The sequence below is a fragment of the Mustelus asterias genome, chromosome 4 (assembly GCF_964213995.1).
Source record: "Mustelus asterias chromosome 4, sMusAst1.hap1.1, whole genome shotgun sequence".
NCBI lineage: Eukaryota > Metazoa > Chordata > Chondrichthyes > Carcharhiniformes > Triakidae > Mustelus > Mustelus asterias.
In genome coordinates this window covers 149,021,648-149,038,557 of record NC_135804.1, presented here as the reverse complement: position 1 = coordinate 149,038,557, position 16,910 = coordinate 149,021,648, and the positions used below count along the sequence as shown (strand labels likewise).

Genomic DNA, 16,910 nt, shown 5'->3' with positions numbered 1-16,910 from the left:
CAGTGACCAGATCCTGGATCACTGTGTGCAGCAGTGAGTGACTGGAAGCATCTTGTGGTGAATATCTTCAGGATCTTCCAGTAGGTAAATCTTCTGACTCCAATGTGGATCAGTTGATGTCTGGGCACCTTTGATATATGGTGCCCAAATATGATGATGGATAGTGAGCCATGCAGCCTGCCTTGCTGTGCTAAATGTTGGGAAACTCCCAGCTGTGTTATTAATTAAGCCAGCGTGGTGCAATATGGCACGAATTCCTCTGCAGATGGAAACTCTCCCCGTTCCTGTGATGGGGCATTGAGTGGGGGATTTTCAGCTGTCCCGTGGCGTGCTTTCTGGTGATGGAAGCAGTTCGCCATCAACCACGGGCAGGAGCTCCCAGTCGTGCCGATGTCAATGCATTCTGCGAGGCTCGCCTGTCCTGCTGCTGGGGAATCCGACATGGGAAGTCAACGGGTGAACACAAGGAGTGGGACATCTTTTCCGCTCCCCAATATATATACATAATATATATATATTACAGTAGCAAGGCACTATTAATAAGGGAAGCCAAAGTCCCGCTGGGGTTTGGAAGATGCAAAGCTAAAGACGCTTCCCGGATTAGATCAGATGGTTTTGCTGCAGGATTTACAGCGGATAGAGATGGCTTGGCCTTTCGAAGAAGAGATCCCTTCAACCTTGAGCAGGACTGGAAAATCCCACCAGTCAGAAGGGCTGGCAAATCCCACACTAAGGCCTGAATTTTCCAGCTGTTCAAGCCGGCGGGAATCATCCAGTCCCACCAACGCACACCCTGCTGCAGGTCTCCTGGCAGCGGCAGTACATTCAAGGGAAAATCCCATTGACAAAGTGGGACCAGAGGATCCCACCGCTGAACAATTGCCTGCTGCCTCCGTCTCCCAAAACACACGGTGGGGGGGGGGGGGGGGGGGGGGTGGTGGTAAATGTCCCTGAATGGAAAATTCTGCCCTATCTAGATACAAAACTAAGTATCTCACTACTATTCTGGATGGGCCAATACTGTTCATTCTGTAATACTTGTATTTTTGCTTTGAGGTTCTCTTACTCCAACGCACTGTTTCAAATTTAACATTTAAGATTCCGTTTTCTTTCCTAATCTCTGTTCCAGAATGCGTTACTTCATATTTTCTAGCGACAATCCATTGTACTTCTATAAGGCAAAGTTGTTTCTGACAGGCACAAACCACTGCAATGAGCTCATCACACAAGGGATTATGACCAAATACTGAATAGTTCTGCAGCTATGGTAAACCACTCCATCCTATTAAAAAAAAACCAAATAATAGCACTGCTCCTCTTTGGTAAAAGAGAAATGATGTAACTTTTTCCTTTCAAATTCTCAATCTTGATTTTGACACAGGTTTCTCTGCAGTGTTGGCTTTTTTTCCTGATTATCTCATCAGGCTCTGAAATCTTTCTGAACTGGGGTGGCACGGTGGCACAGTGGCAAGCACTATTATCTCACAACACCAGGGACCTGGGTTTGATTCCCAGCTTGGGTCACTGTCTGTGCAGAGTCTGCGTTTTCCTCGTGTCTACGTGGGTATCTGCTGGGTGCACAAGTTTCCTCCCACAGTCCGAAAGATGTGCTGGTTAGATGCATTGGCCATGCTAAATTCTCCCTCAGTGTACCCCAACAGAAGCCGGAGTGTGGAGCCAAAGAGGCCAAAAAAGTTGTAAGTGCCGAATTCGAGTAACTCCTGTTTTTTTTTAACGGATTTTCAAAATGAATCTCCCACACTCTGTGCACTGCAGAGTGCATCAGGGAGATTCACGCGGTAAATCTGTGGGCGGGGCCTATTCCCGCTGGAGATGCCGGCAGCACAGTGCTGAGCGGGCCACTGCGCATACACTGATGTGTTATAATGGAGATCAGTGCATGCGCAGTATCTCACACTGCTGGACTCCCGATCACTGGCCAGTTCAATCACTGGCCAGCAATGTGACCCCACAGTGCTGCCCCTCCGACCCACCCATGCCTTGATCATTGGCCTCGACCACCCACCCCTCAACGGCCCGCCTTGCTCTGTCTGCCCCCCCCCCACCCCACCCTGGCAGTCCCAAACTCCCAATCCTCCAACCCCCTTCACCGGCAGTCCCGACCCCCCTCCTTCAGTCCCGCCCCGCCCTGCAGCCTAGGCCTTTCCCCCCACCCCCCACCCCGCAGCCCAGACTCTCCCCAGCAGGCCGAATCCCCCTCCCACCCCAATGATCACCTCCGATCATTGTCCTCCCTCCCTGTGTCACCAATCCCAAGTGTGGAGTGGCAGCAGGCTCCCCATTCCCATCCATCTCCTGTCCACAGACCCTGTCCCAATAGGCCCCACCCTCTCTGGCCCTGCCGCAATGTCAGATGGTAAGAGGTCTAACAACACCAGGTTAAAGTCCAACAGGTTTATTTGGTAGCAAAAGCCACTAGCTTTCGGAACAGGCTGTTCTTTCGTCAGGTGGGTGGGAATTCTGATCACAAACAGGGCACAAAGACACAAGGCGGCCTTCACGACACACGACAACCCAGAGTCGCTGAGCAGAGACTGATAGCTAGGTTCCGCACACATGAGGACGGCCTCAACCGGGATATTGGGTTCATGTCACACTATCTGTAACCCCCACAGCCTGCCTGGATGTGCAAAATCTCACTAGCTGTCCTTTCTGGAGACAATACACATCTCTTTAACCTGTGCTTAATGCTCTCCACTTACATTGTCTGTACCTTTAAGACTTGATTAGCTGTAAAGACTCACATTCCAATCATTATTCATGTAAATTGAGTTTCTGTCTTTGTGCCCTGTTTGTGATCAGAACTCCCACCCACCTGACGAAGCAACAGCCTGTTCCGAAAGCTAGTGGCTTTTGCTACCAAATAAACCTGTTGGACTTTAACCTGGTGTTGTGAGACTTCTTACTGTGTTTACCCCAGTCCAACGCTGGCATCTCCACACCAATGTCAGATGGACAGTGCTAAAGTGCCCCTTGGGTATTGCCACTTTGCTCCTTGGGCAGTGCCAGGGGGTCAGGCTGGCACTGCCAGGCTGGCAATACCTAGGGGGCACCCCCCTCCCTTACCCCTGACTTCCTTGGGGGGGCTCCATGGCCCCCCTTCACTCCAGCAGGGTTGTGTCACCAGCTCCCCGTTAGTGGGGAGCTATTGTAAACTCTGCTGGAATGAACTGCTCCTGGCAGGGGGGAGAGGCTAGCGAGCCCGGAGACTTCAGTCCGGGCCCGCTAATGAGATTAAAGTGGCAATTTAAATATTTAAAGCAGCTCCACGCCAATTTCCACCAGATTTGCGCCAGAAATCTGGGGCCCGAAGATCTGCAGAGGCCGAGGCGCCTGGCAGGAAGCCGCTATATGGCCTCCGCTTATGTCTCCCAGCCAGAATCGTCCCTGTGGATTTCCACAGTAACTTCATTGCAGTGTTAATGTAAGCCTACTTGTGATACTAATAAATAAACTATAAACTTTAAAGAGCCTCTATTGTAAACTATGATTTCCACAAAGGCATCAGATGAGGAAATTCAAAAGTGGTATCTTGAATAGGAAACGAATCGTCAAAAATTGAAGAAGTTCCTCTGGTAGCTCTCGGTTTCAGCGTATTATTTATCACACGTGTCTGTTCCCAAGTTGCAGGGTGGTGGGATTTACTTTAATTTTTTTTACATTTTGGGATGTCATAAAAGCCATGTGGATTTTTTTAAAGGGATTGATTCCCAGTATTTCCTCTCATTTCAATCCACCCTCCAGTGTTTTCTTGGTTGACATTCCCCAGTGACTTCCAACATCTCTCCTGTTCTTCCCCCACAATTCCCAGCATCTTTCATCCGCCAACTCAGATTTGAACATGATAACCTTATTTCCTCACAGGATCCTGATCTTCACTGTAAGTGCTGCATGTGCTTGTCTAACTTCTGTTTTATATATATATATATATATATATAAAACTGTCTTTTTCTGTTTGGTCTTCTTCAATCCATTTGCTTGAGGTGACGTGGGAGAGTAAATAACAATAAATCAGTCTCATTTACCCCTTCTGTGATATCATTCCAACCAACTGATTCCTGATTAGTCCTCCTCCCCTATTCCCCATCCTTCATTGATGCCAACCGCTTGCAGGCTGAGGAAGTTGGGGGGTGGGGAAGATTGCATTCTTATAGCATAGGAGGGAAATACCAATTCCCAGTGTCAGAGATGAGGAATCACCAAAAGTAGGATACACAAAGCACAGAATGAGACCACTTTAATAAACAATTCATCTAACAAAAACCTCTGAAACAATAATTCATTAATACTCATATCCTTCCTGCACAATTTGTACTTAAAATAATTGGGTTCTCCGATTAAAATGCCAATTAAAACTGATACAATTAACTAGCTGCACCCAATAACCAGTGAGAGGAGAGTGTTGACTTAAGATTAAATCCTGCAAGTGAAGGGTGGTTAGATATGGATAGACAGAGAGAGTTCTGTATAAACCTTATGTCAGCCTCGGCTCTGTGATAACACTCTCACCAAAATAACTCAAGCTCCACAGAAATCAGAGCACACAATCTGCTGATACTTCACTGCAGTCACAAGAGAGTGCTGCACTGTCTGAGGTGTCGTCATCTGGAAGGAACATTAAACTCAGCCTTTCTCTCTACGCTCTGAAGTAGATGTAAAAGATCTCACAGTACTATTCAGAGGACAGCAGGGAATTCTGAGTTATTTCTCAACCAATATCATTAAATCAGTGTACCTGGCCATTTCAGAATCATTTAGTCTGCAAGCATGACTCTTAGCTTCTGGTTGCTTGTCATTTTCATTCTCCACCTTGCACTCAGGCTGATCTCTCCATCTTGGCGTCCTGCACTGTTCCAATGAAGCTAAACATAAGCTCATCTTTCAATTTGGCACTTTGTAACCTTCAAGACTCAATTTTGAGTTGAGCAATTTCTCTATCACCATTTTGTTCCTTTTGCGATGCAGCTTTTGGCTTTAGTCTTGATGTTCCCTTGTTTCTGCTTTGGAGGGCAGCTGTGCATCGTTCTGTCGTTTACATCGGTTCCAAGCAAATGGATGGGATTCTCCGGCCGTTCATGCCAATGGGATTCTCTAGTCCCGCTACAGAGAACGGAGATTTGGTTGAATGCCAAATTTTCTGTGGCAGCAAAGTGTGAACGGCTGGAGTATTCCAGCTTATATCTTTGTTTCGTCACTTGTCCCGTTACCTCTTCCTTTGGCCTTGTAACACCCAACAATGACGGAATTCTCCCATGCCCCCATCAGTGAGTTCAATGGCTGGGTGGAGAATTTGTCAGAAGAAGCAAAAATTGCTTTTATGCTGGTGTGAATTTCTCTGTTGCCATGGCGAATTGGAAAACCCGCTATTAGATGGTGTGAAACTGATTTGCATTCCGCTAATGGTATGCAGATAAAGTCGCAACCGGAATCTTCCTCCATGCCCAGTTCTCCATGACACTAGCAGGAAACCATGCTGGTCAAGAACACATCAGGAACAAGGTGGCGTGCAGAAGTTGGACTCCCCTGAAGAATGCCTGGGGTTGCCTGGGTGGGAAGGTGAGCTATGAGGAGGATGCAAAGATGCTTCAGTACGATTTGGACAAGTTGAGTGAGTGGGCAAATGCATGGCGGTAGAAGTATAATGTGGATAAATGTGAGGTTAGCCACTTTGGTAGCAAAGGCAAGAAGGAAGATTATTATCTGAATGGCTGTAAATTGAAAGAGGGGAATGTGCATCGAGACCTGGGTGCCCTCGTTCACCAGTCACTGAAGGTAAGCATGCATATGCAGCAAGCGGAAAAGAAGATAAATGGTATCGGCCTTCATAGCAAGAGGATTTGTGTATAGGAGCAGGGATGTCTTGCTCCAGTTACTTTGGGCCTTGGTGAGGCCACACCTGGAATATTGTGTGCTGTTTTAGTCTCCTTATCTGTGGAAGGATGTTCTTGTCATAGAGGGAGGGCAGCAGAGATTTACCAGACTGATTCCTGGGAAGGTAGGACTGACATGTGAGGAGAAATTGAGTCGGTTAGGATTATATTCTCAGGAATTCAGAAGAATGAAGGGGGATTTCATTAAAACCTATAACATTCCAACAGGATTAGACAGGATAGATGCAAGGAGGATGTTCATGATGGAAGGGTGTACAGATCTAGGGTTCATAGTATAAGGATAGGGCTAAACCTTTTAGAACTGAGATGTGGACAAATTTCTTCACACAGAGAGTGGTAAGCCTGTAGAATTCGTTACCACAGAAAGCAGTTAAAGCCAAAATATTGTATGTTTTCAAGAGGTTGTCAGATGTAGTTCTTGGGGTGAAGGGGATCAAAGGATATGGGAGAAAGGTGGGATCAGGCTATTGAGTTGGATGATCATCCATGATCATAGTGAATGGCGGAGCAAGCTGGAAGGGCCGAATGGCCTCCTCCTGCTCCTATTTTCTATTTTTCAATGCCTCCAGAGTTCACAATGGAGACTGGCAGTGACCCTGGTCCTTTGGACAACACCGCAGTGGGTGGGGAAGCACCGATCAGGTGGATCTTGCAGCTTCAGTGTCATCGAGAAGGTCCATCTTCCAGCCGCAGTGTGTTCCTGGACATGAGAAATATAGAAACATAGAAACTAGAAGCAGGAGTAGACCATTCAGCCCTTTGAGCCTGCTCTGCCATTCATTTTGATCATGGCTGATCATGGAATTCAATATCCTGATCCCCCTTCTGCCCATATCTCTGATTCATTTAGTCCTTAGAGCTGTATCTAATTTTTTCTTGAAATCAGGCAATGTTTTGGCCTCAGCTACATTCTGTGGTAGTGAATTCCACACATTCACCACCCTCTGGGTGAAGACATTTCTCCTCACCTCAGTTCTAAAAGGTTTACCCCTTATCCTCAAACTATGACCCCTAGTTCTGGACTCCCCCACCATTGGGAACATTCTTTCTGGATCTACCCTGTCTAACCCTGTTAAGAGTTTTATAAGTTTCTATGAGATCCCCTCTCACTCTTCTAAACTCCAATGAACATAATCCTAACCGACTTAGCCTCTCCTCATATGACAGGCCTGCCATCTCAGGAATCAGCCCGGTGAAACTTCGCTGCACTCCCTCTAAAACAAGGACATCCTTCCTCAGATAATTCATCTTCATTTTCAGGAGGTCCATCTTTTTTCTTCAATGGTGGGTCAGAAATGCTGGACATAGGATGACAGGACACGCGCAGTTAAGTCTGCCCTGCCAGGCAAGATGGTACTAAACCCCCAGGTGCATAATTAATGTAGCTTTGGCCCAGTCTCTGTTCCTAGGGACAATCAGCAGCAGTGATGTCTGCTTTGAGTGTATGAAATCAGCCTCCATTCCTGCTTCACTGACTTTGATTGGAGAGTCAACCTTTCGCATGTCAATTAGGGCCAAACACCCCCAGGCAAATCCAAAAGTCAGCCCATATCTCACCGGAGACGAGTTTCTGACACAAAGATGGTCCCAGTTCCTGTTTTCCCATCACCATGGTGAAAATCTGGCCCTAGATCTCTCAGATTTGAAGAAAAGCTCATAGAATGAATTTGGATTTAATTGGAGGAAAGAAACTTGAAAGACACGGTATCTTGGTCCCTAGTTTATTTAAACAGCTACTTTGCATGAGTGAGTTGTAACCTTCCCATAGCTTTAAATGCAAGTTACACAGTTCCTGTAGGAAATGTATGATTTTATAGCAAGTATGAGGAAATGTTTGTTCAATTAAATTCAAACTCCAAAAAAACCACATATTATTCTTCCATTAAATCAAACAATAATAACTGAATGTACAGAACACTTCTTTCACTTTGAGGTGGCACGGTGGCACAGTGGTTATCACTGCTGCCTCACAGCGCCAGGGACACAGGTTCAATTATGGGCTTGGGCCCCTGTCTGCGTGGAGTCTGCACATTCTCATCGTGTCTGCGTGGGTTTCCTCCAGGTGCCCTGGTTTCCTCCCACAATCCAAAAATGTGCAGGTTAGGTGGATTGGCCATGCTCAATTGCCCCTTAGCATCCTAAGATGTGTAGCTTCAATGGATTAGCCATAGTAAATGCTCGAGGTTACAGGGATAGGCGGGGGAGAGGGCCCAAGTAAAACACTCTGGACGGGATTTTCCAGCCATGCTCGCCCCAGGACTGGAAAATCTCACTCGAGGTCAACAGAACAGACCCTTGCATGGTCCGCCCCTGCCCGCTACGATTCCTGGGAAAATTCCGCTCTCTGTCAGAGAGTCAGTGCAGAATACAAAGGGCTGAATGGTCTCTTTCTGCACTGTCGGGAATCTATGATTCTATGATCACGCCTTCCAGCTATTCTTTGTGTGTTGTTCTCAAGCTGGATAATAATGCATAAAAAAGCATGGCTGTAAATATGGTTTGCATCCTAGAATGATAATTATAACATGAATTCTTCCATGAGAGCTGAATAGGGTCTTCTTATTTGTTGTAGATAATAACAGATAATGCTGGAATTAAACAACAGATCACATCATCTGAGAAGAGAATAAATGCAGATATCTGATGGAAGCTCCTCATCAGACACGTCAGCTTGCACCATCCACCTGGTCTTTTCTGTCTTCAGCGTTACTGACAGACACTGTGTGTTTCCAGCATTCTCAATTCCACATTACATTTTCAACAACTACCAATTCTCGCTGTATTCTTTGCCAGGAGTTTTAGCCTTAATCTTGCAAGAAAACTGCTTCCATTTCTTCTTGATCCTCCTACACACAGTTGGATCTTAATTATAAACCTCGTCCTAATAAAGATGCTAAATGATACGTCTGTGCAATGTTGGAAGACGAACACTTGGGTGCCTGTTTCAATTCAGCTACAGACCATTCATTGTGTCTGTATTCACAAGCTGCCTTCTTGTGTCTGTGTTTATAAATGCAAATCATTGCAAATCTTTTCTTTGACAGAAGTATTTTTTTCTGTTGGTTTCAGCTGTGACCTTGGCAGGAAACGAGGAAAAGAGACGCCTCGCTTTCCCCTCGGGGAAGCAGAACATTTTCACCTTCAGTCCTCTGCCCAAAGGCAGGCCTTAACCCATAGTGCCATGATCTCCACCACAGGTAGGGGCAAGGAGACCGATCCCAAATACACCCCAGCCAGAGCAGGGAGCGAACCCCATGCCTTTGGCACCAACCTTTGATTTGATTTATTATTGTCACATGTATTGGGATACAGCAAAAAGTATTGTTTCTTGCGTGCTATACAAACAAAGCATACCATTCATAGCATACATAAGGGAGAAGGAAAGGAGAGTGTGCAGAATATAGTGTTACAGTCGTAGCTAGGGTGTAGAGAAAGATCAACTTAATATAAGATAGGTCCATTTAAAAGTCTGACAGCAGCAGGGAAGAAACTGTTCTTGAGTCGGTTGGTATGTGACCTCAGACTTTTGTATCTTTTTCCCGATGGAAGAAAGTGGAAGCCATTCCAACCAGCCAATTGAGCCAAACACCGCCACTACCCCCCCCCCCCCCCCCCCCCCCCCGGTCACACCCATCCCCCCCCACACCTCGCCAACTGCTTTGGGGGAGGCAGGCATCAATTGGCCAAGATCAACTGTAGTTATTTTCATTTCTGGCAAAATTGCCCCATATATTACCAGAAAAGCCTCAGGTCTAATGTCCAGTTGTATCGAGTTAGCTCATTTCAGAAGAGGGTAGCAGTAAATTGGCCCAAGCAGCCCTGGAATATGGTTTGGAAGCATCAGCCATTGTCCTTAATGCATTATTCAGTGGACAAATGGTCTTTCGGAACCGCTAACCCTGATACTGTTAACGAGCTACACCCTACAGGTGTGGAATGCTAACAGGAATGTGATGAATCTTCCCTCTCCCACTCTCCCATTCTTGTCTGAGGGCACTGCTGGCCATGTTGGGATCATCCCACCTAATTCAGACCCACTGATCCCTGTTGGTGCGGGATGGGGGGGTGGACAGGAATTTCCAGAACAACTATGGGATTCAGAATGACTCATGGAGGCTGCAGAATAACTGGATGGAGGTCTACTTTCACAGTGCAGTGTTCCGGGCTGACTGGGAAGCACATACGGTAACAGGTGAAGCTGGTCTGGGAGTAGAAATGCAGTGCCACCATCTTGAGATGTCAAAGTAATAACGCGGTTTAAAAATGAAACTGGAGAACATTCTCCAGGGAGGGGCCTGAGGCAGTCTGGGACGAGCCAACTGCAAAGCTCCATTCACCTCAGGCGCCAATTTCCAGACTTGGGGCAAGTGCAGTCGGAAAATCCCGCCCTAGACATCCGAAAGACATCTGAAAGACAGTTGAAAGACAGTCGAAAGACGTTCTGGTTAGGTGCAGTGGCCATGCTAAATTCTCCCTCAGTGTACTCGAATAGGCGTTGGAGTGTGGCAACTAGGGGATTTTCACAGTAAGTTCATTGCAGTGTTAATGTAAGCCTACTTGTGACTTTAATAAATAAATTTTAAACTTTAAAGTCTGCACTAATTCACTGACAGAGTATCTTACCCATGCCCTCTCCCTCACCCTATTCCTGTAACCATTTACCATGGCTAATGCATCTAACTTACATGAAGGGGCAACTTAGCATGGCCACTCCACCTAACCAGAACATCTTTGGACTGTGGGAGGAAACCAGAGCACCCGGAGGAAACCCATGCAGACACAGGGAGAATGTGCAAACTTCACACGGACAGTTTCCCAAGGCCAGAATCAAACCCGGGCCCCTGGAGCTGTGAGGCAGCAGCGCTAACCACTGTGTCACTGTATAGCACATTATTTTTCTAATTTATCTTCATTCTCTGCTAATTTCCTCCTCTGTCCCGAAAACATGAACTCCTGTTGAGACATAGTTCCACACATACCGGTTGCTTTCCAATATCTCACACAAACGTCCATTATATGAACCTTGACATTGAAGACTAATGGGCTATTCAAGCAAACTCATTCTCACTTGATGTCATGAAAGCTTCCAACAGGGTTCACCCCACAGTGATCAGGAACAGAGGACTTCAATAAAGACTGAGAGAAAAGAAAAAAAAGCCTCCGCAACAGGAGGAACACAGAAGGATCATTGAGCCAATGATTAATGACAGTTCGCCCATAATTTGCATCAACACGGAGTCTCTGCAGCTAATGCCGCACCTGGGGAAGTGACAATCAACTAGAAAGAAAACTCCTTCTGGGTATTTAGCTGCAATCTCCAAAATATCAGTACAATGTTACACTTGATTAATTCCTGATCACCAGTATAAAATTCTTCTGATTATTTTGCAAAAAGCGTAAGTGGGGAACATTGACAACTCTCTGTACATACAATCATAGAATTGTTACAGTGCAGAAGGAGGCATTTAGCCCATCAGGACTTTGCTGGCTCTCTGCAAGAGCAATTTAATGAGTCCCTCTCCCCCACCCTTTCCCTTTTTTTCTCTTCAGCTTATAAGGAATAGCCAAGGATGACGAAAAGATTAATAAGGAGGGAAAAATTAGAATACAGGAGAAAGCTCACCAGAAGCATTCAAGTTTAAAGTTTATTTATTATTGCCACAAGTAGGCTTACATTAACACCACAATGAAGTTACTGTGTAAAATCCCCTAGTGGCCACACTCCAGCACCTGTTCAGGTACATTGAGGGAGAATTTAGCACGGCCAATGCACCTAACCAGTACATCTTTTGGACTGTGGGAGGAAACCGGACCACCTGAAGGAAACCCACGCAGACACAGGGAGAACGTGCAGACTCCACACAGATAGTGACCCAAGCCAGGAATTGAACCCGGGTCCCTGGCGCTGTGAGGCAGCAGTGCTAACCACTGTGCCACTGTGCTATAAATATTTTAAAAAGATAAGAATGAACAAAGTGAGTGTTGGTCCTATAGAAAGTGAGTCTGGGGAATTGACAATGAAAAACAAGGAGATGGCTGATGAATTGAGCAGATATTTTGTATCAGTCTTCACTATTGAGGATACAAGTAACATCCCAGAAGCAGCTATAGACCAGGAAATGGAAGGGAAGGAGAAACTTAGGAGAATTACAGCCACCAGTGAAGTGGTGCTGAGTAAATTGTTGGAGCCACGGGCTGACAAGTACCTGGATCCTGATGGACTTCATCCTTGGGTCTTAAATGAAGTGACCAGTGAGATAATTGATGTATTGGTTTTAATTTTCCGAAACTCCCTCGATTCAGGAAGGGTCCCATTGGATTGGAAAATAGCAAATGCAGCTCCATTATTCTAATTAACTTTCCCCCTTACTTCCCTAAGTATCTTTAGGTGCATCCCATCTAGTTCTGGTGACTTTATAACTTTAGGTAACACTTCCCTCGGGGATTTTCACAGTAACTTCATTGCAATGTTAATCTAAGCCTACTTGTGACACTAATAAATAAACCCTTCGTCAACTGTTAGTCCATCTTGTACCTCAACTGCCATTTCTTTCATTATGGCTTTGGCAGCATCTTCTTCCATGGTAAAGACTGCTGCAATGTATTCATTTAGTGCCTTAGCTATGCTCTCTGACACGTGTCAATCCTGTTTCTGGTCCCTAATCCCTTCCTTTTACTCAGATTTTATCACTAACATGTGTGTAAAAGGCTTTTGGATTTTCCTATATGTTAGCTACCAGTCTCTTCTAACATCCTCCCTCCCCTCACATATTTTGTTTTTCATTTGTGTTCTGACAATTCAGCCTGGCTTTCATTTGTATTAACACCTGACAAGTCTACTTTTTTTCGCTTCATGTTTCTATCTCTATCATCATCCAAGGAGCTTTGGCTTTGTTTGTCCTATGTTTCCATTCATTTAAATTTACTGTGCCCAAACCAAATTTTCTTTAAAGGAAGCCCACTGTTCCATTCGAGTTTTGTGTGCCAATTTACAATTCAAATTTATCCAATACAAGTCTGTTAGCAACCCATTGAAATTGGCCTTCCTCCAATTAAGTCTTTCTCCTCTGGATTGCTCTTTGTCCTTTTCGATAGCTAATCCAGATCTTATGATAGTGTGATCACTGTTCCCCAAAATGTTCCCTCACTGACACTTGATCTACTTGACCCACCACCCCCAGAACCTGATTCACCCAATGCCTCTTTCTTGGTTGGGCTGGAAACATTCTGATTAAGAAACTGCTCTTGAACACAGATCAGAAACTCTTTTCCCTTTCTGCCCTTTATTATTTCTATTCCCAGTCTATCACCGGAAACCTCTGGCCTTGTCCACAGTTGGGATTCTCTGCAGTGAATGAAGTCTTGGCTGAGTGCCAAATTCTCTATTCTCACTGGCAGTGGGATCGGGAAAGAACAAGATCAGAGAATCCCACTGTGATATGAGTGTACCTTTAAGAAAGGTTTTTTTTTAAAATCATGACTTTGCAGTTCCCACAGTTTCAGTGGTTTATTAGCTCACAGCTTCAGTGATGTCATTGTTGCCAACTTGACTAGAATTGTATTTTATTGCTTCTTACATGGTTTAAATGGGGCTGTTTGTGTTTACTCTGGGTGTAGTTTTACGATCCTGCATTGTTAGGAGAAAAGGTCATGTGTCTTTGCACAGTTTTTTTTCCCAGTGAGTTTAAGGTTTCAGTTTTGAAAGTTCTGAGGCTGTAGATTAGATTTTAGGTTTTAGCAGGGCCATCAAGCAAGAAAGAAGCTGACGTCAAAACTGGATAAAAGCAAATTACTGCGGATGCTGGAATCTGAAACCAAAAGAGAAAACGCTGGAAAATCTCAGCAGGTCTTCATCAAAGGGCCATCTGGACTCGAAACGTCAGCTCTTTTCTCTCCTTACAGATGCTGCCAGACCTGCTGAGATTTTCCAGCACTTTCTCTTTTGGTTTAAGAAGCTGAAGTCTCTGTGTCTCCCTGTTCTATTTGGAAATTCTGCTGGTTATCTCAAGGCAACATTTTGCCTTCCGGAAGGAAAGTGCAGGCTTTGAAAAGACTCAATTCCAGTCAAGTGAGATTTTAATCTATGCTGCGTTAAGCCTGTGAAAAGGGTTTTGTCTATGAAAGGTTTTGGTTTGTTGGAACAGCTTTAACATTCAATTATGGATGAATACATTATTGTAGTTGTTTTCTTTCTTTTTTTGTTTGTTATTGATAAAAGGTATTGCTAATTTTCTTCCTGTGTATGTTAACTATATTCCTAAATAAACATTGTTTGATAAAAGCTCTCTAGTGCGTTGTTGAATCACACCTGAAGTGAAACATCTCATACTCATCCTAGCCAAATTCAAGATACAAAACCTATGGTTCGAGCAGTGTCCATAAAGTACTTTGGCATTCCTAACCTGACCCATAACACCACCCTATATTCATAGTCCGTGCACACCTCTTCAATCTCTATCTTTCCAATAGCTGCTAGCCTATAATGTGACTATACCTTGTTGTGTAATGGTAATCGATAGTGTCTGAGCTCCAACCAAATTGGCAATTATGGGCAACCAGCAGACAAGGCTCCCCACCGATATGACATGTTCTTAAAATCAGTCCTTTGGTGCTTCACGTTGCAATGTTGAGGTAAATACATTGCCCATTGTTGCATTCAGATCATCTCAGCCTACATGATCAATTATATTTGTTCTTTAATCTGTAATGCTGCCTGAGCTTTATTGGATTTACTGATATGTCCTCTGATTCTGTGTCTGCAGTTTCAGTTATAAAATTTGCATGTACTGACATTATCTGTATTTTCAGCATTTCAAAGATCAAGGTCATACCATTTTTTTGGAATGCTTTTAAAAATTTACCTGAAACCTTCCCTTCCCTTATAAAAATATTCAACAATCATGAAACCAAAGATCAGGAAGAATTATGCACGTGCGCAATTAACTCAAAAATAAGGGGGAGTATTTTTCAATCCCAACACTGCCTGAACAGCAGGGTGTCTGAGCGTGAATCATCCCGAGAGGCTGCGGTCGCTCAGTATGGTTCCATATCCTGACTATCCGGCTACATCAGGCCCACTACGCCAGGGTCTGGCTGTTTCCTGCCACACTGAATATAGTCTGACCCGTTGCTGGGGTCATCTCTTGACAAAATAGCAGTGGGTTATTTCCATCCCGAATATGTTGGAGGCGATCTTACCAGAATCTGGCAAACTGTCAGTTCCAGCGAAAAAAATGGAACGAACCCCGTCGATGGCGTAATTCCTGACGGAATCTTGAACCTCACTGACAAAGCTCTTATGGCCACAGAGATAACGCCGTGGCCTCCCTCTGATTTACCCGCCATGACTCCGTTTAATTGCTGAATCACTGGGGAGCTGCGTATAAATGGCTCCCCCAACACTCCCCAGCACTTGTTCCACAGTGACTGCAGGGGATGGCAGCCAGGATTCCCTGCGATTCTCAGAGGGAGCCCTCCCAGACTACCTGATGGAGTGGAGCAGAAGAGGGATGCACTCTACCCCTGCTCCAGGAGAAGGCTTCCAGCCAAGGTCACCACCCCCACCTGGGGTGCAGTGGCAGCTTTGGTGAGTGCCAGCTCGCTGCAGAAGAGGATGGGGCAGCAGTGCCACAAGAAGATGAACGATCTTCTTTGCTCAGACAGGATAACTGGGCCTCATGCAGTCTTTAGCTGGACCCCTCGCATATCCTTCCCACCTCCACGTTCACCTCTCACCCAGCCTCTTCTGCCTTTGCTTACGCATGTAAGGAAGCCCTCCTCTCTCAGTCACCATGTTCCCCCCCACTCGCTGCCATGCTCCTCACACTCCAGCTCCCACTCAAGACCCAAGCCTGCCACACCTCATCACCATCTTAAATATCGACACTGCTGCCTATACCCTCCCTATCTGTATCATTGCAGGACAAACTCAGCTACAACAAGCATGAGCAAGCACGCCCAGCTGGAGTAATGCCAGAGCTCTGAACCCTCATACCATCTGCAGAGAGAGCCCTCAAGCTGGCCGGGGAGGAGGAAGAGAGCACCTGAGCTAATGGTGAAGTGGGGGCAGCAGACAAATAGGAGAATCCTCAAGGCATGCTATCATTCTTCCTCAAGTCCCAGGTGAGTCATCAATGCTCCCTCCTTTACCCTTTAATGTACTAATACCATCTCCCTTCTCTTGCAGGCAAAGCAGCCAAACAGATCAGATCATCCTCCCACCCCGGGGACCCACTAGCTCTGAGGGAGACTTCTCGACATTGAAGAGACGACACAGCTGTCACCCACACTTGGCACCAGCGCAGATACTCACACCTCAGCGGGATCACTAAGTAGACAGGCTTCTGGGTCACCCATTGGTGAGCACCTCACAGCTGAAGATCCACAGCATGTTCCAGGGAACCGGTGCTCGAAGCGATGCCAGTGGCCAGGACTCTGCTGGACTCCTGTCCGGTGATATATCCCTGGATCCGGTCATCCCAGAGTTGAAGGAACTGCAAAGACAGAGTCACGAGTGACAGGAGGCTTGACAGCGTCCGTCCTTGGACTGCAAGGCTCATTGGGGAGGACGTCTTCTGGCGGAGGAGAAGGTGCTGTCACTTCAGGGCAATGAGGCCAACACTGCGAGGGTGGCATCCGCAGTGGAGACCTTGGCACAGGACATGCACTCCATGGCAGGAAATGTCTGCACCATAGTTCACCTTATGACCTCTATGTCTGAGGGCAGGAACTCCATGGTGCAAGGCTTCAACTGCATGGTGCAGACTCTGGTGAGAACCATGAGTGTCAGCACCTGAGGATGGTAAGGCTTCTGGACCACATTCCAGCTGCCCCACTATCCCATGAAGGACCACTGGGCCCATCAGGCACCAGAAGAGATGAGGATTGTCTGGCTCAATGGGCCCAATGGCCTCCTTCTGCACTGTAGGGTTTCCATGATTTCTATGTTTCTACCTCCTAACCCCCACTCCCCTCACCCACCAACCCATCCACCCAACC

The 16,910-nt window shown here is 45.9% G+C and overlaps 1 protein-coding gene across 1 annotated transcript in view; it reads left to right on the top strand.

Annotated features, from left to right (window-relative positions):
- The window catches only part of LOC144493178 (neuronal migration protein doublecortin-like), a 125,286-nt gene extending 109,390 nt beyond the window's left edge, over nucleotides 1–15,896 (top strand). Inside the window, exon 4 of the mRNA XM_078212074.1 lies at nucleotides 15,834–15,896. Within this exon, the coding sequence (XP_078068200.1) occupies nucleotides 15,834–15,896 (63 nt within the window). The remainder of the gene's footprint in view (nucleotides 1–15,833) is intronic.
- Nucleotides 15,897–16,910: the final 1,014 nt, after the last annotated feature.